Raw genomic sequence first — 23410 nt, forward strand, 5'->3', positions numbered from 1 at the left:
CCTGATGCGCTCGCTCTCAGCCTTCTTCACCGCAGTCCTCAGCTCCTCGTTGGAACGCCGCAGGGCCTCACGCTCCTTGGTGCCCTCACTCAGACTGCGCCGCAGCTCACTGGCCTCCTGGCGATGGGCCTCACTGCCCTCCTGGCTGTCCCGGACCTTGCGCTGAGCCTCCAACAGCTCCCGCCGCAGCCCATCACGGGTGTCCTCCAACAGGCGCAGCTGAGTCCTCAGCTCTTCTGCCTGTGGGTCCAGAATGGGGTCAGGGCCCTCAGGCTAAGGCCATGGCAGGAATGGGCTTGTATGCCACTTCCCTGGCTGGCTACGGGATACCATGGTTCCAACACTACCCCTTGAATCTGAGGTGGGTGGCTGACCTCAGTGATGGTATGGGACACTGGACTCAGTAGCGGTACATGAACCTGAAACAATCCCCATGAGGACTGTCCAGTGAATGAGTCCCCCCAAACCCCCCTTGTAAACCTCAGGTGCTTAATAAATGTTGGCTGCCTCCTCCATGGGCTAGTCACTGCCTGTCCTCACTGCAGGAGCACTCACAGGATCAACTCCAGCACACACGCAGCACCCCCTGCATGCTGCCAGGGGACAGAGCAGCATCAGCTCACCTCACGCATGCAGGACTCCCGCTGCCTGCCCAGGGCCCCAGCCTGCTCCTGGAGTTCTTTCACCTGCTGGGCATGGGCCGCCGTGGCCTCCTCCAGCTGGGCCCGGAGCTCTCGAAGCTCAGATGTCAGGGTGTTCACTGTGTTCTGGAGGCAGTCAGGATGCTCACTCTTAGTCCTGATGTGGCCCCCCAACACTGGCCACTGCACTGTCCTACCCCTCTGGCTGAAATACAGCCCCTCCCAGAGGCCCGCCACACCTTGATCATTCTTTAGCTGTGAGGTACGGGGGGCTGGCCTTGAAGCTGGTCTCTTGTACTGCTTTCCCCTTGGATAGAGGCCTGGCGGCCTACCTACCCGGTCCTGTTCCTGCCGGCTCTGAGCATCTCGCTTCTGCCGTTCCATCTCCAGAGAGATGGCAGCCAGACTGTGCCGGGTCCCCATCAACTTCTCAGACAGTGCCGTCTTCTCAGACTCCTTCAGGGACAAGGCCTAGGCAGAGGCAAGGAAGACTGGGCTTAGCGGGCGGCCAGTTCTTTCTCTTAGCCTCCCATGGTGCTCAGTAGCAGCACTGGCCCACCGAGAGTGGACCCAGGACAGAGGTGCCTGTTCACTCTCTGGAGCCCTCCGATGGGGTTCTGGAGCAGCAGCAGGAGCCTGGATGTGGACATGATCTACAGACTTAACTAATACCTCCAGTACCCCATGGCGAAGGCTGCTGTGACCCCATGTTACAGGAGAGAAAGGGATGGCTGGGGGAGAATGTCATTTGCCAGGGCGACACAGCAGGAGATGGCTGTGGTCTGCCTGCTCCGTTACCTTATAGAAATCAAGAACTAACCCAGAGGTGTCTCCAGCCTGACTAGCAGAGACAGGAGAATGGGAGATAGCTTGCCTGTGTCGCCTGTCAGCGCCCGTGTGCTAGACCTCTCTCCCACTCTCTCTCTGCCGGGGAGAAAACTGAGGCCCAGGGGGAACTGGTGGTTCCTGGGCCCCGGCTGCTGAGGTGTGTGTGTGTGTGGGGGACTTCTGGGCAGAGCCGGGAGAGCTACGGCGGCCGCCCAGACTCCAGACCTGCTGCTTCTCGCTCTCGGCCAGGAGCAGGCCTTCATCCCGCTCCTGCTGCAGCGCTGCGATCTCCTCGCTCAGCTCCTCCTTCTCAGCCTCCATCCGGGCCAGCAGCTCCTCTCGCTCCTGCTGCAGCTGGCCCTGCAGCTGGGCCCGCTCTGCCTGCAGTTCCCGCCACGCAGCCTCCTGAGGGCCAGAACCAGGCTGTGTGACACACCGGGAGAGCCCAGGAAGTCCCTTGTGTACTTCAGGTCAGCAAAAGGCTCAAGGACCCCACAGTTGAGAGACAGGACGGTGACAGGTCACATCAGGTCTGTGGACGCACAGGGAGGCACAGCAGCCTGGTCTGGGGACAAGAATGCTCCCTGGGGAGGGTGGAGCCGTCCAGGCAGAAGAGAACTAGGCCAGGAGTGTAGCCTGGAGGCCTGGAGGGAAGAACAGGCTGGAACCTCAGAAATCCTCCATGGTGACCATGGGCCAGACCAGGCGAGCTGTGGGATTGAGGGCTATGGGGACAATAGGGACTCAAGCCAAGGGGACAAAGACGATCTGGATTGTATTTTTTAAATTCTTTTGGACTTCTTTATTTTATGTGCATGGGTGTTTTGTCTGCATGTATGTCTTGCACCATTTGCAAGCCTGATGCCTCTGAAGGTTAGAAGATGGAGTTGGAGTCCCTGGAACTGAAGTTATGGAGAAGTTATGGATGTCATGTGGGTGCTGGGAATTGAACCAGGTCCTCTAGAAGAGCAGCAAGTGCTCTAACCGCTGAGCCATCTCGCCAGCTCTGGGCAGGCAGCTAGAGGGTTGTGTAAAGCGGAGTAGGGCTGGTTACAAGGAGTGACAGAACTCTGGGGACCAGACTGGCAGGGAAGCTGAAGAGAATACAGACTTGGGAGCACTCATGAGGCCCAGACTGACAGGGCCAGGGATCAGAATGTGGCTCCCTAGGAGCATGGTACAGCCCATGACGAAGAACGGCTTTCTTGTGGTGAGGGCACACTGTGAAGAACAGCCGTTCTTCGTCATGGGCTGTACCATGCTCCTAGGGAGCCACATTCTGATCCCTGGCCCTGTCAGTCTGGGCCTCATCAGTGCTCCCAAGTCTCTATTCTCTTTCTGAAGGGCGGTGGGTGAGGCCTTTAGGTGCTACCCTGCCACCTACTGGCCATATGTGGTCATTTCCACCATAATTCATGGAGGCTGGGGGGCATCTCTCACACTACTTTATAGGAGTCCTGCAGTGAGAACATGAAACTGTTGGAGGCAGCCCTGACCAGGCTGGGTTTCTAAAGGTCCTCGTCCTGCAGACCAGTCTGGAGAGCACCCCAAGAACAGGAACTGACAGGAAATTTATTAAGTGCTGTTGCTACACTAACCCCTTCCCACTCAAGACCCCACAGCAATCTACCCATTTCTGTGGGTGGGAAAATGAAGGAACAAAAACGTTATATAGCATCAGTGGAGTGAGTCCAAGATCAGACACAACTCAGGAAACGTAAGCACAGAATCAGTGTCACTCTTGAACCTTACGACATGAATGTAGCTTTTGACTGTATGTTTGCTTGTTTTGTTTTGAGACAGGGTCTCACTATGTAGCCCTGGCTGTTCTGGAACTATGTAGACCAGGCTGGCTTCAAACTCTCAGAGATCTGCCTGTCTCTGCCTTCTGAGTGGTGGGACTGAAGGTGTGCACCACCACGCCCAGCCTGCTTTCTGCTAAATGTTATACTGGTCTTGCTGCAGTATGGTTGTGGGTCTCCATCAGGTTCACTAGGACTGGACCTAATCTGGGGCCTGGAACTCTACACAACTGATAAGGACAACTCACTCCCACAGATCTCCCCAGCTGTCCCCAGGGCCTCCATGGCAGACACGAGGTCCTGTTTGACAGATGTAGAAACTGAGGCAGAGCAAGACAGATGTAGAAACTGAGGCAGAACAAGACAGATGCCTCCCCCAGAGCAGAGACAGTGAGGTTCAGAGGCCGGCCTACTCCTCCCCAGCTGACCAAACCTTCTCATGCTGGAGTCTCTGAAGGTCTTCCTCATGGGCTGCCCGCTGCTCCCGCAGAGAGGCCTGCGCCTCCCGCTCAGCCTGCGCCAGCTTCTGGGTCATCAGCTCCTTGTCCAAGGCTGCCTTCTCTTCGGTGGCTGTGACCTGCTGCCGCAGGCCCGCCAGCTCCCCTGCACAAGAGGGGTGGCAGGAAGACAGGGCTGAGTCACAACCTCCCTCTGGGACGACAGACCTGGGCCACAGGAGCCACATGGGCAAAAGCTGAGGGAAGGGAGCTTGCCTGGCAGCTACGCTGAGCTTCTTGGACAAGCGGCTCACCCCCTCTGGATGCCAGTTTTCCACCTGCCGGATGGGCTCACTGGCTCTGTTCCCCTCATGTACAAGGGATAAAATGCCCGATGAGAAGTGCCAGCCAGAGGGGAAGGGTATCAAAAGGGCAGTGACACCATGGGTCAAGCACCTGGGAACTCCCCATCCATCCCTGCACGTCACAAATGATGTGCCCTGTTAGTTCAACCTCATCCTGTCCAAGACGAGGCTCCAGCACCGTCTGGCTTTACGGAGTGTCTCCACCAGTGACAACAGCAGCCCTCACCGAGGGACACAGTGGGAGGCGGGTCCCACCTGATCAGGAAGGGCACTGCCCAGGTGGGAAGCCCAGCAGCATTGCCCTCCCTGGGCCTGTCTGACTCAGGAAAGTCAATTTCCATGTCCCAAGCAGGGGCTTAGCTGGCTGAGCTTTACCGTTGCTGAGCTGGAAGGATTGAGAGTGGGGAGCATGTGGGGACCTTGGGCTGGGACCATTTGGCTGATTCATGGGAGCAGCTGACGGTTCTATAGGGACCTTAGAACTCTCTAGCCTCCCTGATGACGAAGAAGCAGCAGCCACAGTTGGCCGAGTCAGGCACTGTGCCAAGGCCTTCACCTCATCCTGGTAACAGCTCAGGACAGAAAGCCAGGTCTGCCACACACCTTACCTAGGGCTCCTAACATCTTCGAGACCCCAGTACCCTCAGCTAAGTCTAGTATGGAGGCCGGGTGTTCCCCAGATCCCCATACCAGTCAGGGCTTCTTTGGCCAGCAGCAGGGCTTGACTGTCGGCTTCTAACTGCTCCCGGCGGGCCTCGAGCTGTGCCAGCTGCCTCTGCACGTCAAACAGGCTGCTCTCCAGGGTTTCCTTCTCCAAGCTGTAACACACAATCCCTGAGGCCTTGGGACTCAGCCTCCCCACCCCAGGACTATCAGGGTGTGGCCAGTGTGGGCCAAACGCCAGCCTACCTGCCCAGCTAGAAGCAGGTTCCCCGAGGAAAACTGCACCTGAGCTAGGCTGAGTTGGTAAGCGTGGCTCCTAAGTGACTGCTCCTCTGGGTTAACCCCGGGGCGTGGCTGGTCAGGAAGTGGCCCCAGGGATGCCCCCTGCCAGGAGCTGGGCAAAGCCCTTACCGTAGGCGAATGGCCTCCTCCGACAGGGTCCGGCCCTCACGCTCTGCTGCTGCGAGCTGCACTGCCAGGCCAGCCCGCTCCTTGGCCAGTGCCTCCTTCTCCCGGGCTGTGCGCTCCAGTGCCTCCACCTGCCGCTGTGACTCCCGCAGGGCCTGCTCCAGCTCCTGGTCCCGTCCACTCAGCTGCCGGGAGAGCTGGCCGACCCAGGGATTGTGAGCAGAAGCCCTGGCTGCTTCACTATGCAGTACTTTAATGGGGGGGGGGGGTCTAGTCCAGCCCTGGCCTGGCAGCAGGAGGCTAAGAGTTAAAGCACAGGCGCTGCACTGGTGTGCTGTACGTGCCCAGGCAAACGCTAGCCTTTTCTACACCTGCAAATGCATACACGTGAAAAAACACAAACCCGAGTCACCCACTGCGCCCTGCACCCTAAACTTTCTGAGAAGCCTGACACAGCTGTGCAGGCTGCAGGGAGGAGCTGGAGCTGCGCCTTCTTCACAGGAACCCTGGACCCCAGGACAGACCCTGGAGCCCTGGAACCTAAGCTGCCTTCCAGCGGTGTGGCTTCAGTTTCCCGAATCTCTACTTTCTTCACATGACAGATTGTCACCAAGGCTGGCTCAGAGCCGGCACATCCTCTAAATGACAGACGGGATGGCAGAAGCATGCAGGGTAGGGCAGTTTGCTCAAGGCCCTCAGCTAGAAGAAGTGGGGTGCATATGGACGCAGAGGCAAGCGCCCGAGCCTGTGGCTTATCCTACACTAGGGTGTGAGTGGCCGGGAGCCTCTGCCCACAGCTGCATGGGAGCTCAGCCCACCTGGGCCAACTGCTCCTGCAGGTGACTGCGTTCACTGCGCAATGCACGGAGCTGCAGCTCCAGCGCCTCCCGGGCCTGCTCAGCCGCACACAAGGAGCCCTCCAGACCCTGGCGCTCCACCTCCTGCTCCAGCCTCAGCTGCTCCAAACGTTCCTGCTCCTCCAGAGCAAACGTAGTGGCGTGCTCTGCCTGCTGCTGTCGGTCCAGGAGCGCCGCCTTGTCTTCCTCTAGCTGCAGGGTATGGATAAAGGTCTGGGGCACCCTCCCAGGACCAGGGATGCCCCCTCCATCCCCACCAATGGTCACAGCCAGTCCAGGGGAGGCTCCCTAAGCTGAAGGAAGAATGTCCATGGTGCGGAGAACAAAGGATCAAAACAGAGCAGGGCCACCAGGGCATCCTTCTATGATGCACAAAACAGAGGCAAAGAAAGACAGACAGGATGAGAGGTGGACAGCAGGACAGACAGGGGAGGGTGTGAGAGCCCCGGCATGCCTCTGTGGTGTCTCCCTGGTGGAGGGGACATGTGGCTGGTGCAGAGAATACCTGGGCCATGAGGCGGTTTAACTCCAGCTTGTCCTGGGCGAGACTCTCATTGAGGGCACTCATCTTGGACAGGGAGTCTCGAAGGGAGGCCTCCTCTGCCCTCAGCTTGGTCAGGGAGAGCTCTAGCTGTGCACGGCCAGCTTCAGCCTGCAGTGGGGACAGGGAAGCAGAAGTGAGGGAGAGACCCAGGGAAGCAGACCCTGACCGACTGGAGAAAGGGTTGACGGGAGTCAGGCAATCCCACCAAAGATGGCCACAGACTAGAAGGCTGTCTGAAAGACACCTCATACCCTAGAGCTGCTCAAGAAAGGACTAAGAGGCAGAGCCAGGGGTCAGAAGAGTCTCCAAACGCAGCCTAGAAGGCCATCATGTCGCCGGAAGTGGGACAAGCACCTTCAGAGGACTCTCAGGACAATGGCCCCAACTTCCTCAGTCCCAGGATCCATCTCCACAGAAAGGACCAGGTGACCCTGAGCTTCAAGCTCGAGTCCAAGGAGCCCCTGAAGAAGCAGCAATCTGTGGACTGGGTCAAAAGCCAGCCTGTGGGGCTAGGGAGATGGCTCAGTGGTAAGATTCTTGCTGCTCAAGTATAAGAACATGAGTTCAAATCCCCAGAATCCATGTACAAGCTGTAGGCAGAAGGTAACAAGTATAACGCCAGCATTCCTACAGCAAATGGGAGACAGACAGGAGAGTCCTCTGGAAGTCAAGATCCGGCTAGTGTAGTATACACAGCAGGAAACAATGACGGGCCATAAATAAGGTGGAAGGCATGGATGGACGCCAAGGCTGTCTTGACTTCTAGACAATTGTCACAGCACACACTTGTGCTCCAACACACAGACACACAGTCACACACAGACACACGGGGGCGGGGAGGGGAATGGGGGCAGTTTTCAAAACATAGTAACAAATAAATAAGTAGATAAAAATAAAAAGTCAGCTGGGTGGTGGTGGTGCATGCCTTTAATTCCAGCACTTGGGAGGCAGAGGCAGGTGGATCTCTGTGAGTTCAAGGCCAGCCTGGTCTACAAAGCAAGTTCCAGGATAACCAGGGTAACACAGAGAAACCCTGTCTTGAAAAACCAAAAAAAAATTAAAAATAAATAAATAAATAGAAAATTAAAAAAAAAAAAAAAAGTCAGTCTGTATCCAGAGGAAGAGGTCAGTGACATGAGTGACATGCTCCAGCAGTAGCCTGAGAAGGGTCAGCCTGCAGCCAGTGGAGAATCATGAGCTGTGCAGCTGACAGGACTCACCTTGGTCAGCGCCTCGGCCACCTCTGCCTTCTCGGCCTGCAGCACATCCCTCTGCAGTATGGCACAGCTCAGTGCCTCTCGCACCTCCACCAGCTCCTTAGCCAGCCCTGAGCGCTTCACTTCCAACTGCTCCAGCTGCCTGTGGCTGTGGGACAGAGGACTGTTGTGGCATATTCTTTTTACACTGTGTGAGAATGTGTCACTGTGACTGGTTTAATAAGAAGCTAAGTGGCCAATAGCTAGGCAGGAGGTATAGCAGGGACTTCTGGACAGAGAGAGCTCTGGGAAGAAGAAAGGCAGAGTCGCCAATCAGATGCGGGAAAGCCAGGATGGGCATAATGGAGATGAGGTAATGAGCTCATGGAAGAACGTAGATTAAAAAAAAAAATGGGTTAATTTAAGTTATAAGAGCTAGTTAGAAACAAGCTTAAGCTAAGGCTGGGCCTTCATAATTAATAATAAGTCTCTGTGTCTTTTTTCTATTATTTTATGTGTATTGGTGTTTTGCCTGTGTGCATGTCCATATGAGGGTGTCAGAATCCCTGGAACAGGAGTTACAGACAGTTTTGAGCTGCCATGTTAGTGCTGGGAATTGAACCCAGGTCCTCTGGAAGAACAGCCAACTGCTGAGCCATCTCTCTAGCCCATCCATGAGCTGGTGACCCAAAAAGAAAAGTTTGTCTACATATGGTGCCCATCATCTAGCCACGTATACCCACATAAGGCCTGAGAAAGCTAAAAAAAAGTTTGGAACACAGAGTCAAATGTGCTTCCTGGCACAGCTTCCTGGTGACCAGTCTCTTGGGTAGGCTCGGTGTACAGAAACTGCCTGGGGCTGGAGCCAGCCTCTGGTGCCATGCACCAGCACCAGCACCATGCGCTAGGCTAAGCCATGCTGGTGGCTGACACAGCAGTTTAAGATTTGTCTCACACCATCAGAAAACACTACAGATGCTTAGTAAGGCCAGGCTCAGACACAGAAAACCTCTAAAAAGGTATGATATGTTTTAAAATGTGCTTTGATGATGAAGAAAATGGGTATAAACAGTCATAGAAAAATAGTTTATAATTAATAAAGTCTTTAAAAAAGAACAGCATAAAAAATAAGTCACATAAGGATGGAATATTATAACACAGGGGGTTTGGACTTTATGTGGTACTTTGTTAATTTTGAATTTTTTGAATGCTAGTGAACAGAGAACGACAGCGGCTGAGAGGCACTGGATTGTGGAAGGGACTGCTGAATTAAACCAGCCTAGACACTTCAGGGATGCCTTAACTTTAAAATGGAAGTCAGAAAATGTATTGCTTTGGGGAAGAGGTTATGCTTTTATTCCACAGGAAACGAAAGGCTGTGGATTTGTTTAAGGTTAAAGAGGCACAGTCAGGTTTGATCAGGGAAGACCCCCTGAAAATCCTGGCTACAGACATAAAGAAATAAACCTAGAAAAACTACAAGACAGATGACATATATTTTATTTGCTCAAACATAAAACAAAACAAAAAAATCATCTTTGGCTGGCTTGTGTACAATACCCAGTCACAGTTGTGTTAATGCAGATATGTGTGTTTCCTTTGAAAGTTCATGTATTTTCTGAGCAAGGGGACCAGACACCAATGAAAACGGGTGGCCCAGGTGACCCAGCCTCTCAGACGCCTCTCTTACAGTTTCCTCAGAATTCTATATCCAGAACAACTTCAAGGCTGCTGACTGAGATGGTCCAGCCTCACAGACTACGCCAGCCACAACTACAGATAAGCCCTACATTTCCCCATCACACCGAGACCAGACAACATCCAACTCTCTCAGGATTGACCATTATCTTGGTTTTCTCATGGTCCCCTAAGGATGTTGTTGCCCCCAGACAACAGGAAGCAGTCGAGAGAACATGATGCCCACATTCCCGAGAGGTGCGATGGAGAGACCCCAGGTGAGCAGGACCCACCTGCGCTCCAGCTCTCTCCGGGCCCGGGCGCCCTCCTGCACCGAGTCCTCTTGCTCGTCCTCCAACTGGGTGTGCTGACGCCTCAGCTCCTCCTGGGCCGACTGCAGCTTTTCCAGTTCTTGGCGCAGCTCCTCAGCCTGCTGCTGGGTCACCTGCAGGCTGTGGGCCAGGCTGCCCTTCTCCCTACAGGACAAGCAAGGAGAGGAGAGGGCTTTTCTGAGGCTGCTCTCCACCAGGGAAGGTGGTCGGACTGACTACTCTGACCACATCCCCTGTTCTCCGGGACACTGCCTCCAGGAAGCCTTCCCTGATGCTTCTCACAGCTAACTCATCTCACATCACCCAGCATTGAGAAGATCTTTCCTCCCAATTTTGCATCCCTACAGACCTAGAGGAATAGGGGAAGATACTGGTGTTGCCTGCAAGTACCCCAGCAGGGGGCACAGGCCAGAGCCAGGCTCCTAGGACACACAGGCATCTTGGGTGCCAGTTCTAAGGTGCATGGCCAGAAAACACCTGTCATCTATCACCCTCGATCCTGGCAAGCTGGACAGAGCTGGATCTGTCTGGATCCCAGAGCTTCACACTGCACAGAGCAGCAGCATGTACCCCAGAGGAAGGAGGAAGCCAGTGGGAATGCCCGAGGCTTGCAGAGAGTTGCCACCTTCCCCAGCTCCAGTGGTCCAGTGCAGAAGCTGGAGGATCCCTTGTCAGCCAGGGTTTGGCGATCAGGCTAAGGGCTGCCCACCTCTTGATTACAGGGTGGCAACCCCCAAATATACTAAATATCAAGGTGAAAAACAGCTTGTGGCATGATATTAAGACAGCAGAATGCAAAATGGGTTTCTCACCAAGGACACAACCTTTAAAAGACCCAGTTCCTTCCCACACAAAAAAACCCAAGGCTGGGTCCCAGCTGAGCCACACTGCCACTTCATCCACACTCGCAGTGTGGGTCTGGGAAGTCCTTCTCCAGCTGTGTGATGGCAGCCCTGACAGAAGCACATACACTTGAGATAACATGGGCACAGCATTTGCCACACAGCCTGGAACACAGTAGGTCTACAAATGCACACATGCGTGCCTACTGTGCTTCCATACTGCCAGGTCTATGATACTGCCAGGTCTATGGAAGGCAAAACCGGAACTCCACCGGGTTTTTTTTTGTTGTTGTTGTTGTTGTTCTTCCTTTTCTTTCTCTCTCTCTCTCTCTCTCTCTCTCTCTCTCTCTCTCTCTCTCTCTCTCTCTGTGTGTGTGTGTGTGTGTGTGATGGCACATGAGTGAAGATCAAGGATAACATTTCTCTTGAGCACACGCTGCTCTTGCAGGACCAGCTCATCTCTCAGCATCCACCCAGGGTGGCTCACAGTCACCTCAAACCTCAGATCCACAGGGATCTAGCTGACAGCTCTGCTTCTAGGAGCGCACATATCCACATCACCACCATCATCATCACCACCATCATCATCACCACCATCACCATCATCACTACCACCATCATCATCACCATCATCATCTTCTTCTTTTAAAAAGTTTCTACCAGGGCTGGGCATAGTGGCGCACACCTTTAATCCCAGCATTAGGGAGGCAGAGGCAGGCGGATCTCTGGGAGTGCAAGCCCAGCCTGGTCTACAGAGGGAGCTCCAGGCCAGCCAGGGCTACATAGTGAGACTGTCTTAAAAACAAACAAGTCTCTAAGAAAAGCAGGAACTAGTAGCTCACATCCAAAATCCAGCACTTAAGACACTGAGGCAGGAGGACTGCCCCAAGTTTGAGGTCAGTCCAGAATATATAGTAGTTCCAAGCCAGCCAGGGCTACATAGTAAGGCTCTGTCTCAAAATAAATAAATAAACAAATAAATAAACAAACAAACAAATAAATAAATAAATAAATAAAACTCAGATAACAAAAAACTATCTCTAGTTTGGCTGGGATGTAGCTCAGTGATAGAGTACTTCTCTGGCATGCACCAGGCTTAAGTTCATTCCCAGCCAGGAGCAACCAACCAACAGGAAACAGTTCAGAACAGCACTTGAGAGCAAAATTCTAGAATGTTCTATAGCCACATTTGGCAATGAAGGCACTTGCAATGTGGCGAGGGTAACAAGAACTGAATTTTTACTTCCTTGAAAACTGTCAAATTTTTCACCTGGATGGTAGGGACCCTCCGGCTGAAAGGCCTGGCTGGCTAGGCCCAGGGCCTCCTGCTGCCCCGTAGGCCTCGCACCTGCTCAGGAGCTCGTTGGCACTGCGCAGGCGCTGGGCCTCACGCAGGGCATCCTCTTGGGCCCGCGCTGTGACCGCTGTCTGGTCCTGCAGGCGCTGCAGCTGCTCCTCTAGGCCGCGCCGCTCACTCTCGCTGTCACTGAGCTGCTTGCGCACGGTACCCAGCAGGTCTTGGCTGGCTTCATAGCGCCCACGCATGTCCTGGAGTATGGGGGTGACGGGGTCTGGAAGAGCCCACTCACTCTCTCCTAACAACTCCATAGCATTGGACATGCCTAAGGCAGCAGAGGGCACCCCTCCACTCCTGTGTCCTCACCTCCCTGCCAACCGGGCAACTCTAACTAGCGCCCCCAGGGGCCGGTATGGAAAACCGCCCAGGAACACCGGCCCCTAGATGCTGACTCCACCCACCGAGGGCCCAGGCCCCGCCCCCTCGTTTCCTCCCTGCAACCCTGGTTCCCAAGCTCCCTTTGTCCTAGGCTCAGATTCTTCCTCCCAGACTTGTCTTAGGGTCCTGGCCCCAGGCTTTATCTCCTTTTCTGAGGGCTCCAGCCCCTTTTCTGAGGCACTCCCAACCATCCAGGCACTCCGGGCTCAGATTCTGTGACTCTCAGCAGCCGTTTGTTCAGGGCCCCAGTCCCGCCCCCAGGGTCCCTGGCTGCGGGACGCTCAGGCCCGTTAATACCTGGACCTGCAGCTGGCGCTTGTGCAGGGCGGAGTGGATCAGCGTGAGCGTGGAGGAGTCAGAGCAGGCTGGGGACAGGCCTCGGCGCGGAGAACGACCTCGACCCGGGGAGGAGTGCCGTGGTGGGGTCGGGGTCCGAGGGCCAGAGAGTCCCCGCAGGCTGCCGTCAGAGGTGTCCCCAGTGCGCCCTGAGCTGCTGAGCTGGACACCGCTTTCTGTGTCCGATAGAGCAGCCTTAGGGGGAGAGAGAAAAGGGGAGTCGAGGTTAGCAGGTAACTGGCAGAAGCGAGGCAACGCGACACGTCCCACATGCCCCTTCTCCCAAGAAGCCTTCCTGAGTCGTCTCTGGCAGAATGCAGCCCTCCAGGCAAGGTCTACCATTCACTGTCCTTCACTGTCCTCACAGGGTTCCGTGGGGCAAGGCTAGGTGAGCCAGCAGAGGTCGACAGCAGCCAAGGTGAAAGGCCCCACCCACTTCCAGTTCATCCCAGGCTCCCAAGGGCTGTGGCCGGGGCTCAGAATTGGTTGGCCGGCCCTGTGTGGGCTGTAACCTGCCTGTGCTAGGTCCCTCAGCGTCTGCTGCAGCCCCTCTCCATCCTCAGTGTCCAGGGCTGCCTGCTCCTGGAGCCGCAGAGACTCCTAGTGACAAGAAAGGCTGGTCACAGTCCCGCCAGAGAATGAAGTCACGTCTTCCTGCCCCTCTGGGGTAGCAGTTACGGCTATACCCACGGGCCAGCTGCCCTCACCAAACACACGAGGCCCCGTGAAGTACAGTGCCCTGTCCCAGTCACATGACCTAGTGAAGACCAAGCCCTGCCCCAAAAGGAGGTGTGGAGCCCAGGCAGTGTCCTAGAGGTATGCATCTGGAGGGGAGGCAGTGGCGGTCCCCTGGGAGCTCAAGCGGGGTCCAAGTCCTGGCTCCCCATGCTGGATTGGAGACCCCGGCTTTGGTTTCCTCAACTGTGTAATGGCTGCTGACGGGCACAGAGGAGGTGAATGTCACTGTGGTAAGCCTGACAGGCACTGTGAGGACAGCACCCACTCTGGGTGGGACATTCAAGCAGCCTGGCCCTCAGCCAGTAGCCATGGATTTGGCTGGTGCCACATCATGCTGCCACATCTCACCAGGGCCTCCAACTTGTCGGAAAGGGTCCTGTTGACCTGGTCCTTCTCTGTGTTCTGGTTCTGAAGGTGCTCCACGGACAGGGCCAGCTCTGTCACTCTGAAGGAAGGAGCAAAGAGGTGAATGGGGGAGCTGCCTCCACTTCTCAAGTCCAGCATAAGTCCTCTGTGTTCCCCAAAACTGAACAAGGACCCTAGGATCCACCTCTCCAGGTATGGGACCTGGAGTAAGTCACTTATCACCTGAGGGCCTCTGATGTCCCAGCTGTAAAATGGGAATGAGGTTACTGCTGGCTGAGTCTCATGAGAGAGCCGTGGGGACTCACTCAGGAGGCAGGAGTTGAGGTCATACAAGTCATCAGAGGTTGAACTGCCTGCAGTACGTCTAGACCCCAGTCCTCTGAACCTCAAACACGGTGCCTGGGAAGTCCAGCCAGGCTCACCTGGCGAAGGGCCCAGCCCTGGTGACCACACTCCCCTCTGAGTCCCCAGGTGAGCCCTCTGCAGGGGAGCTGGCCACAGATGGGCCGCCTGCTGCTACCCACCTGGCACTAAGGTCAGCCTTGTCCAGGTCACTCTGCACCTGCAGCTGGGCCAGGTCCTTCTCCCGGAGCAGCTTGACCCGCAGCTGCTCCTCCAGCTGGGCCTGCAGCAGCGTTTGCTTCTCCAGAGCCGCCTCAGCCCGGCTCTCAGCCCGCTGCAGGCTGGCACTCAGTCCCAGGCCCACCTCCTGGACGGCCCGGGATGTGCGGACTAGCTCCCCGCCCAGCTGCAGGAGGTCTCTGAGAGAAAGCAGAATAAGGGGGTGTGGGGTGGTCCCCAAGTACAAATCAAAACTACACTGCAACATTATCTGTCACGATCAGATTATGGAAATAAGGTCACGTTATGCCCAACATGGGTGAGGCTGTGGAGAAACTGGCTGTCCCCTATACAGCTGATGAAGGACAAGTGGGCAGAGCCACAGGGGAGGGCAGTTAGGAAAATCCCTGAAAGGTATGAACATCTGGGCCCTTTGCATCTAAGAATGCATCTCCCAGTCAGGCTCAGCACAAGGCAGTGACAGATGGCTAATGGCAGCAGAGCAGTGTAGGAATCCTGGAGATACCAAAACACCCATGAAAAGGCAGATGGCTGTTAAATAAATGATGGCAGGCCCAGTCAGTGGGTCCTACAGCCAAGAACAACCAATGGGGAAGCTACTCCTAATGTGTACACCTCCCAGAAAAATGACCAGATGAGGCAGGATTCTTCAAGAACAGCAAATTAGCTGAGCAGTGGTAGTGCACACCTTTAATCCCAGCACCCGGGAGGCCGAGGCAGGCGGATCTCTGCGAGTTCGAGGCCAGCCTGGTTTATAGAGTGAGTTCCAGGAAAGCCGGGGCTGTTTACACAGAGAAACCCTGTCTTGAACAACAATAACAAAAACAACAACAGCAAAGCTGAGTCAGATGGTAGAACAAAGTTCTCAGGAGACCAAAGCAGGGCAGCATCCAGGCTGAGATCTCGTCTCCAAAAACGGGTGTTAAGGACTGAAATGGCTTAGAGGTAAAGGTGTCTGCTGCAAAGCCTGATGACCTGGGTGTGATCTTGGTGACCTACCTGGTGGAAGGAGAGAGCTGACTCCCAAAAGTTGTTCTTGGCTACCACACATGTACACACACACACACACACACACACACACACACACACACACACACACTGTAAAAGCAAAATGGAGAAGAAGCAAAGATGAGATTATACACAGAGTATATGCCCCAAAGACTCTGCCTCCTGAGTGTTGAGACGAAAGGCCCGTGCCGCCGCTGCTGCCGCCCCCCCCCCCCTCCCCACCACTCGGCTAGTGGCACATGCCTTTAATCACAGAATTTGGGAGGCGGAGGCAGAAGGATTCTCTGTGAGGGTGAGACCAGCCTAGGCTATGGTTCAAGCTCAAGGCGACACAGGGCTATATAATGAGATCCTTTCTCAAATTAAAAACAAGGTCCACTTAAAACCTCACCGTGGGCCGGCTCACTCACTCTGAAGTGCAATGCTGGGCATCCAACAGCAGGGGGCGGGGGAGTGCCTCACAGGCTGTAGGTAACACATATTATGTCAAGCAAAGTATCAAACCCTTCTGATGCAGTTTTCAGCCTGGCATTGGGCCAGAAACACCATCACAGGCTGCAGATACCTGCCCCAGGCCCAGGGGCCTCCTGTGAGGGAACACAACACTGCTGGGGTCCGAGTCTTGCCAAAGAAAAAGCAATCTGCAGCTCTAGTCGTGGATGCATGCAGGCTCATTCACACAGGAGGCAGCAAAAGCTGGACTACAGGAATCCCCGAGGACAGGCGGCTGTTCCCTCAACAAGTAAGAGGCTTAAGGGAAGAAAAAGTTTAGACAGGTATGGTGTGTGATGCAGACCTGTATTCCCAGCACTTGGAAGAAAAAGATCCAAGTCCTGGGCTGGGACTATGGCTCAGTAGATAGAGTGCTTGCCTAACAAATGCCAAGTCCTAGGTTCAGTCCCCAGCAACACATAAACTTGGCATGGTAGCACACGCCTGTAACTCCAGCACGCCAATGGAAACAGGAGGGTCAAAGTTCAAAGCCATCATCCTGTACTGTGAGTTCCAGGACAGCTTGGAACACAAACGACTCTAAGAAAGAAAAAATGGGGTTGGGGATTTAGCTCAGTGGTAGAGCGCTTGCCTAGCAAGCACAAGGCCCTGGGTTCAGTCCTCAGCTCTGGGGGGGGGGGATTTTTACAAAAAAATAGCACACGCCTTTAATCCCAGCACTCGGGAGGCAGAGGCAGGCGGATCTCTGTGAGTTTGAGGCCAGTCTGGACTAGAGTGAGTTCCAGGAAAAGCGCAAAACTACACAGAGAAACCCTGTCTTGAAAAACCAAATAGAAAAAGAAAGGAAAAAAAATTCAAAAATGTAAAAATCTGCTGAGCACGGTAATGCACACCTTTAGTCCCAGCACTCGGGAAGCAGAGCAGGTGGATCTCTGAATTAGAGGCTAGCCAGAGCTACATAGTGAGATATGGTCCAAAAAAAAAAAAAAAATTAAATCACATTTTGTGAATATCTACAACTCCTGATTCAAACAAACCGTAAAGACAAAGAGGGAGGCAGCCTTCAAATCCAAACTCAGCTGTGTCGCAGAATATTTGTTTACCCTGTGTGAAGATGTGTCGCTGTAGCTGGTTTAATAACGGCTGAGTGGCCAATAGCTAGGCAAGAGAGAACAGGGTAGAGAACGGATCTCGGGATGAATCTTGGCGTGAGAAAGACCCAGCTAGACACTGAAGAAGTTGGGCATACGGTATGGAGGAGAGGTAACTGAGCCACTTGGCAGAATGTAGATTTGAAGAAACAGGTTAAATTAAGTTATAAGAGCTAGTGGGACAAGCCTAAGCTAGAGGCCACACTTTCATAGTTAATAGTAAGTCTCTGGGTCATTATTGGGAGCTGGCAACCAGAGGAAAGTCTGACTACACAGACAGCTCTCTGCTGTGTGATCTGAGATGCTCACTCAGCCTCTCTGATCTTTGATGCCTCAGAGGGGCACTGAATACAAGAGTAAATATCGTAGGAAGAGCATACCAGCTGAGCCCCAGCAAAGCTGACTGCCTCTCTTCCTGCAAGCTGCCTCCCCATCCCCAGAGGCAGCCCATGGAAGGGTGCACCCCATGCTCCCCAGCGGCCAGGCCTCACCTCTCGGTGCCCATCTTCACCTCGCTGACCAGCCGTCGGAGCCCCATGACCTGCCTCCAGAGGAGGAGCAGACGGCTGTGCTCTCTGCTGAAGTAGGTGTTGAAGGACTGTGGGGACAGACACACGGGCTCTGGGGACGGACGCGGCTGCACTCCTGCCCCAGTGCCCTGCCAGCTGACCTACGGAAGGGTCTGTGTTTCCCCATCGGACCTAGATTGGCCTCCCGGTTGGCAGGGTGTGACCATGACCATGGACTGGTCACTTAACTTTCTACAGGACACAACGACAGCACCTCGTCATGAGGAATAGAGGAAACTGAGAACCTGGCCCAGGGCTTACGTAACCAAGGCCAGTTCTCTCTTGATGACCGTGACCACTGCTACTGTGCTCTCATGGTCAGGTTCGCTGTCCCTCTCCGGACCTGATCCAACCCTCTGCAGGGTCCCCCACTGTCATGCTACCCCACTGGCACCCCACTTACCTCTTCCTCGCGCCTCCATGCTGCCTCCCTCTGCTCCAGCTCCTTGCAGCTGCGGGTCCAGTCACTGGTCACCTTGCGAATGTCCTCGCTCAGAGTCTGGTTGGCCAAGTTTGCCTGGTCCAGCTGCTCTCTCAGCATGGCATTCACCTGGGCCAGGCTGGCACTTCTGGGAGAGCCGGATGGGGGTCGGTGAGCACTTGCTCACTTGTCCAGGAGGCCACCCCCTGGCTGTGCCACACCCTCACCTCTGCTGCTCCTCCTCCAGACGCAGAAGGGCGCTGTCCAGGTCCTGGCTGTGTTCTGTGTCCTAGGTGAGGAGGAGAGGAGTCAGGACAGGCGGGAGGAGGGCGGCTGTGCCTCGCCCACCCTGGCACCCACCCTCAGGCGCTGCTGCTCCAGCTCGGTGGACTTCTCCAGCAACTGCTTCTCCAGCTCTGAGCACTCTTTCTTGTACTGCAGAATCTGGCAATGTGCAGGAAGCGGTGTGAGCCCAGGAGTGAGGGATGAGTGAAGCGGGGGTGAGGCAGGGATGAGGGTGGGCAGCCCTGACCTTGGCCTGCAGCCGCTGCACTAGCTGGGCTTGCCGCTGCTGGCCCTCCTGGTAGGCCTGCAGCTTGCGCCGGTAGGAGGCCTGCTCCTCCTGCAGCTGCCTCCGCAGCTCCACGCTCTGCCGCACCAGCCCCTTGGGCTCCTGCGCCTCCAGCTCCCCCGTCTCCAGCCGCACAGCCTGCTCCAGCTGCAGGGAAGGGCCCTGGGTGAGAGTCCTGTGCTTCAAGCAGGCCCAGGCCTCTTCAGGAGACATCAGCCTGGGCTCAGACCCACAATGCCTTGCAAGCTGATAGCACTCCAAGGAGCAGTCACAGGCAGGTAGGCTCAGGATGCAGTGCACATGTGTATGACACATGAGCATACAGATGGAGCTTGCATGAGCATATAGCTGAACCAGGCATGGACACACAGGCAGGGCAATGCATAGGCATACGGAGCATGGCACCCAGATGGGACATGCTTGGGCACACAGGGCAGCATGGGCTGGTGTGGGCACACAGATGGGACATGCTTGGACACACAGGGCAGGCATGGCTGGTGTGGGCACACAGATGTGACATGCTTGGACACACAGGGCGGGCATGGCTGGTATGGGCACACAGATGGGACATGCTTGGGGACACAGGGCAGGCATGGCTGGTGTGGGCACACAGGACAGGCTTGGGTACACAGATGGGACATGCTTGGGCACAGGGGCAGGCATGGGCTGGTGTGGGCACACAGATGGGACATGCTTGGACACACAGGACAGGCACAAGCACACAATGCAGACATGGGAATATATGTGGGGTAGGCATGGGCACACAGATGAGACATGCTTGGACACACAGGGCAGGCATGGGCACACAGATGGGACATGCTTGGACACACGGGACAGGCACAAGCACACAATGCAGACATGGGAATATATGTGGGGTGGGCATGGGCATGCAGATAGAGCAGGTATAGGCACACAGACAGGCAAGCATAGGCACACAGAAGAGACAGGCGTGTGCAGGTAAGCTTACCACCACATGTCTGCAAACGCATGCCCTGGAGGCAGACTGCAGAAGTACCAGTCTGCTGCGGGCATTCTCTGCCACTCTTTCAGATCCCTGAGTCCACCCCACTATGGTTTATGCCTCAGTCTGCTGCCATGTCTCCCCACCCCTCTCCCTTCCCCAAGGCAAGCTCAGGAAAGCCTGGATTTTTGTTCCCTTTGAATTTGAATACCTAGGACATTGGCTGTGGGGTGCCCTGGCCCCCCTCAGGGAATACTTAAGACCAGTGAACTAACGTGAGTGCATAGTGAATCTATTCAGAACAGAGGTGTCAGTATGCATAAGATCTGAGCTCACAGAGAGCACACATAATGCACAAAGACAGTCTCCAGTGTCCCAGGGTGACATATGAGCTTCCAATAAACACACCTGAAGATATGTATGCACCCCACTGCACCCCATCCAGCACTGCTTTGCCTCCCTAACCCACCTTTCCCTCACCTCACAGGAGCCTCCCCTGTCCAGCTCCCTCCACTCCAGGTGTGTGCAGTGTGCCACCCTCAGACCCCATGGGTACACAGAGGAGGCCTGTCCACTAGCCCTCTCAAGCCCCCTGTTCAGGTGCCGGATAGTCCTGGCTACTCTTCCTGGGTACTGTCCCCTCAGCTTCTGGCTGTCAGGGAAGGGGTTGAGGGCAAAAGGACTGAAGATGAGCAGACTTAGGGTCATGAGCACAGACAGGGCACTGAGGACAGCCAATGGATGATCCCCAGCCTAGCTGACTGACGCCAACCCACACTTATCATCCATCTCCCAAACACCCAGGCTTTTCTTACCCACACTAACCTGGGGGTCAGGCCAGGTCAGTGGCCCTCCAGGCCTGTACTAGCCAGTGTACCTGGTAGATGCTCTGAGCGCCACCCTCAGCGGTGGTGGTGGGTAGGGTGACTGTGCTGATTGGGATGACACCAACAGGGAGGGGCTGACGAACAGCACAGACTGCTAAGGGAATGGCAATAGGAACTTTCTGAGTCTGTGGCAAATGTCCACATAGAGCCCCAAGCAAGTAGAGAAGTGGACGGTATCGACATCTGTCACACAGCCCTGAGATACGTGTGCCTTGTGCATCGGTGAGTGTGCCTCGTGCATCAGCGAATGTGCCTCGTGCATCGGTGAGTGTGCCTCAGAGAGTGGGGGGTGGTTAGCCATGTCTCCACATGGGACCCTGCACGCCTTGGATGCACTGGGTGTGTGCTGATATTTGGTGTCCGGGCCTTCTCATGATCCAGGATGAGGTGGCTATGGACCACAAGGGTGGTACAGACATTATGTCCATCTGTATGTACCAGGACATGTGCTTGTGTGTCTGTGTATGCCAGGGGGGCGTGGCATGACGTAAACTGGGGGCCTGGGGAAGAGTCTGGGCTCCTTGGGTCACGGTTAGCGGTAATGACTGCACTGTGCATGTGTGAGTGCCTTTGTGGGCTGACAGATGATGGCTCTTGTTGGCTTCTGTCCTTTCTGCCGTCTGTGTCCAGCCAGGAGATGCATACAGTGCTCTGTGCAGTCGGTTCCTGTATGCAGAGGTGCCGTGATTGCTCACCAGAGGGTTGCTCTGGGCCAGGGCAGGGCTGTGTGGTGTCTGGCTCATACAGTCTGTGAGTCTGAGTGCATCCACAGGGTGGGCTTGATTCTAGGTGTTGTGTTCTAGGTGGGGTCTATTTGTGGCCTGCACTGTGTGTGCTTTGCACATCCATGTGACCCCAGCGCTACCGGCTTCTGTGGTGGGGAAGGTTTCTGGTCCGTTACTAGGGACTCCACCCGTTTCCCTGGCACTCAGTGCCAGGCTCCTGCAGGCCATACCTCACCTCTCTCCACAGACTCTGCCCTTTACAAAAGAGCCTTTCGATGTGACTTGCAATTCCAACAGAAAGAAGGCCGCCACAAGAATGGATGAAAGCAGTTTGTGGTCTCCTTAGCAACTGCTGCTCTGCTGCCCCCTTAAACTCTCTAAGCCCAGGTTGCCATGGACACTGGGGGAACCCAGGGAATCTGTTCCCTAGAGCCGAGGAATAATAATGCCACTGCCTCTTTCCCACCTACCTCACCCTACCCCTGTTTCTTGGGGATACTGAGATATACTTGGGAGGTGGCCTCCGAGAGTCCTGCCTCAGTTTCTCCACAGGACATCCAATGAGCAGAGCATGAATCCTGACTCTTGTCCTACTCCCTCTCCCAGGGGGATGTGGGATTTGAAGGATGAGAACAACTTCACTAGCTGCCCCGACCAGTCCACCATGCCAGTGTGGCCACAGGGTGCCCGTCACCGGCAGGCATGGGCTGAAGAGAGTACCAGCCAATGTATCATACAACCACAGCCCTGGACCAGTGGGCCCTGTCCAGCTTCACCTCTGCCCTTGGGCCTAGCGTGCTTTTCTGCGGACCTCAGTTTCTCCATCTGTAATAAGGTGATCACTGGGTTCTTATGCTCTCTGTGGACCCTCCCCCTCCAGGAAAGGCCTTCAAGGTCATTTTCATCCAATTTCTGCCTCCGTGTGGGGTCTCACCCAAACTCTCTCAGACACAGAACAATTAAAAGCCCAGGCAATTTGTGCCACTATATGAGGGAAGGTCTAGATGGGCACAGCCCCTCAGCCCCCACTGCAGACCCCCCCCAGCAGCTATGTCCCGAAAGAGAAGGGACCTCCCACCCACACCTCTCCTCCCCTTCCTTGTCAGTCGGGGACAGTGTGAGCTTCAGTTGCTGAAGTTGGCACCTAAGAGGTCGTCCCCAAGGGACTGGCACTGTGCTCTGGGCCAAGAGGGTCTAAGCAGCAGGAGGCTGATTCTGGCCCATCAACAGTACCAACCCAGGACTCCTGCCACCCTGTCTCTGCACCCCCTGCAGACCCCAAGAAATGAATTCTTGAGTGTCCTCAAAGCTAGGGAACCACCACGGGGCCTCCACTCTGCTCCTTGGCAAGCCCCAACAAGTCAGAGGCTTGTCTGAGCAGGCAGTGCCAGGACATGCTCCACAACCAGAGGGTGTACAGAAACACACACAAGACAATACACAGGGCTCCATACAGACAGGGCCTCCCACCAGCACATGGTGAACGCTAGAGGAGCCAGCAGGCTCTCTGCACACCCCCAAAACAAAGGCAATAGATAGTCCTGGCCTGGGAGCCAGGACACCAGAGTCTTGTCTTAACTGGCTGTGTGACACAAGGCGTGGTGCTTTCTCTCTCTGAGCCTCTATTTCCCCTTGGTTAAATGGGTACTATAACAGTACAGACTTTGGTACAGTAAATAGAAAGGACCCAGGATGTTTCTGGCATGTAGTATGCATTCCGTAAATGGTAGCTGCCTTTTTGCTTTTTGTTTTTCAAGACAGGGTTTCTCTGTGTAGCCCTGGCTGTCCTGGAACTTGCTCTAGTAGACCAGGCTGGCCTCAAACTCACAGAGATCCGCCTGCCTCTGCCACCCCAGTGCTGGGACTAAAGGCGTGCGCCACCACGCTCTGCCAACGGTATCTACTATTATAACCATTATCTGGGTACACACTCCATCCTTCACCCAACTCTTCTCAATCTTCCACCACCAGCAACTCCCAAGGCCACACGCGCTCAAGGCCATCCCAGCTGGCAGAGCTGCAGTCTGAAGCAGGTGCCCATCCTCACCCAGTCAGCGGGCCTGGTCAGGTCATCTCCTACCCCACCCACGCCGGGCCCCAGCAGCACCCACCCTCTCACTGACGGCATTGTACTTGATGGCAAGCTCATCACGCTCGGCACGGCTCTGGGCCAGCAGGTCCTCCACACGGGACAGCTCCTGCTGCAGCAGCTGGTTCTCCTCCTGCAGCGGCAGCAGCGAAGCCATCTCTGGGGCCTGGGCAGGGGCTGGCAAGGGACAAAGAGCTGAAGCTGGTTTCTGTCTAGTGCAGAAGGG

General features: G+C 55.2%; 1 protein-coding gene across 6 annotated transcripts in view; it reads right to left on the reverse strand.

Annotated features, from left to right (window-relative positions):
- Positions 1-23410, reverse strand: part of Crocc (ciliary rootlet coiled-coil, rootletin) — a 45124-nt gene that overhangs the window by 13752 nt on the left and 7962 nt on the right. For 4 of the 6 annotated variants that reach the window (XM_076565576.1, XM_076565577.1, XM_042272229.2 and 1 more), the window contains 22 exons: positions 23207-23361; positions 18484-18669; positions 18312-18395; positions 18179-18240; positions 17934-18099; positions 17453-17559; positions 14292-14528; positions 13750-13846; positions 13180-13263; positions 12625-12858; positions 11941-12140; positions 9712-9894; positions 7766-7910; positions 6507-6653; positions 5963-6193; positions 5148-5341; positions 4764-4891; positions 3705-3874; positions 1695-1874; positions 978-1112; positions 624-767; positions 2-240 (listed from right to left, as the gene is read on the reverse strand). In XM_076565576.1, the coding sequence (XP_076421691.1) occupies positions 2-240; positions 624-767; positions 978-1112; positions 1695-1874; positions 3705-3874; positions 4764-4891; positions 5148-5341; positions 5963-6193; positions 6507-6653; positions 7766-7910; positions 9712-9894; positions 11941-12140; positions 12625-12858; positions 13180-13263; positions 13750-13846; positions 14292-14528; positions 17453-17559; positions 17934-18099; positions 18179-18240; positions 18312-18395; positions 18484-18669; positions 23207-23361 (3508 nt within the window). The remainder of the gene's footprint in view (position 1; positions 241-623; positions 768-977; positions 1113-1694; positions 1875-3704; positions 3875-4763; positions 4892-5147; positions 5342-5962; positions 6194-6506; positions 6654-7765; positions 7911-9711; positions 9895-11940; positions 12141-12624; positions 12859-13179; positions 13264-13749; positions 13847-14291; positions 14529-17452; positions 17560-17933; positions 18100-18178; positions 18241-18311; positions 18396-18483; positions 18670-23206; positions 23362-23410) is intronic. The other 2 variants (XM_076565578.1, XM_015994380.3) reach the window with 1 other exon arrangement.

This window comes from Peromyscus maniculatus, chromosome 2 (assembly GCF_049852395.1).
Source record: "Peromyscus maniculatus bairdii isolate BWxNUB_F1_BW_parent chromosome 2, HU_Pman_BW_mat_3.1, whole genome shotgun sequence".
Lineage (NCBI taxonomy): Eukaryota > Metazoa > Chordata > Mammalia > Rodentia > Cricetidae > Peromyscus > Peromyscus maniculatus.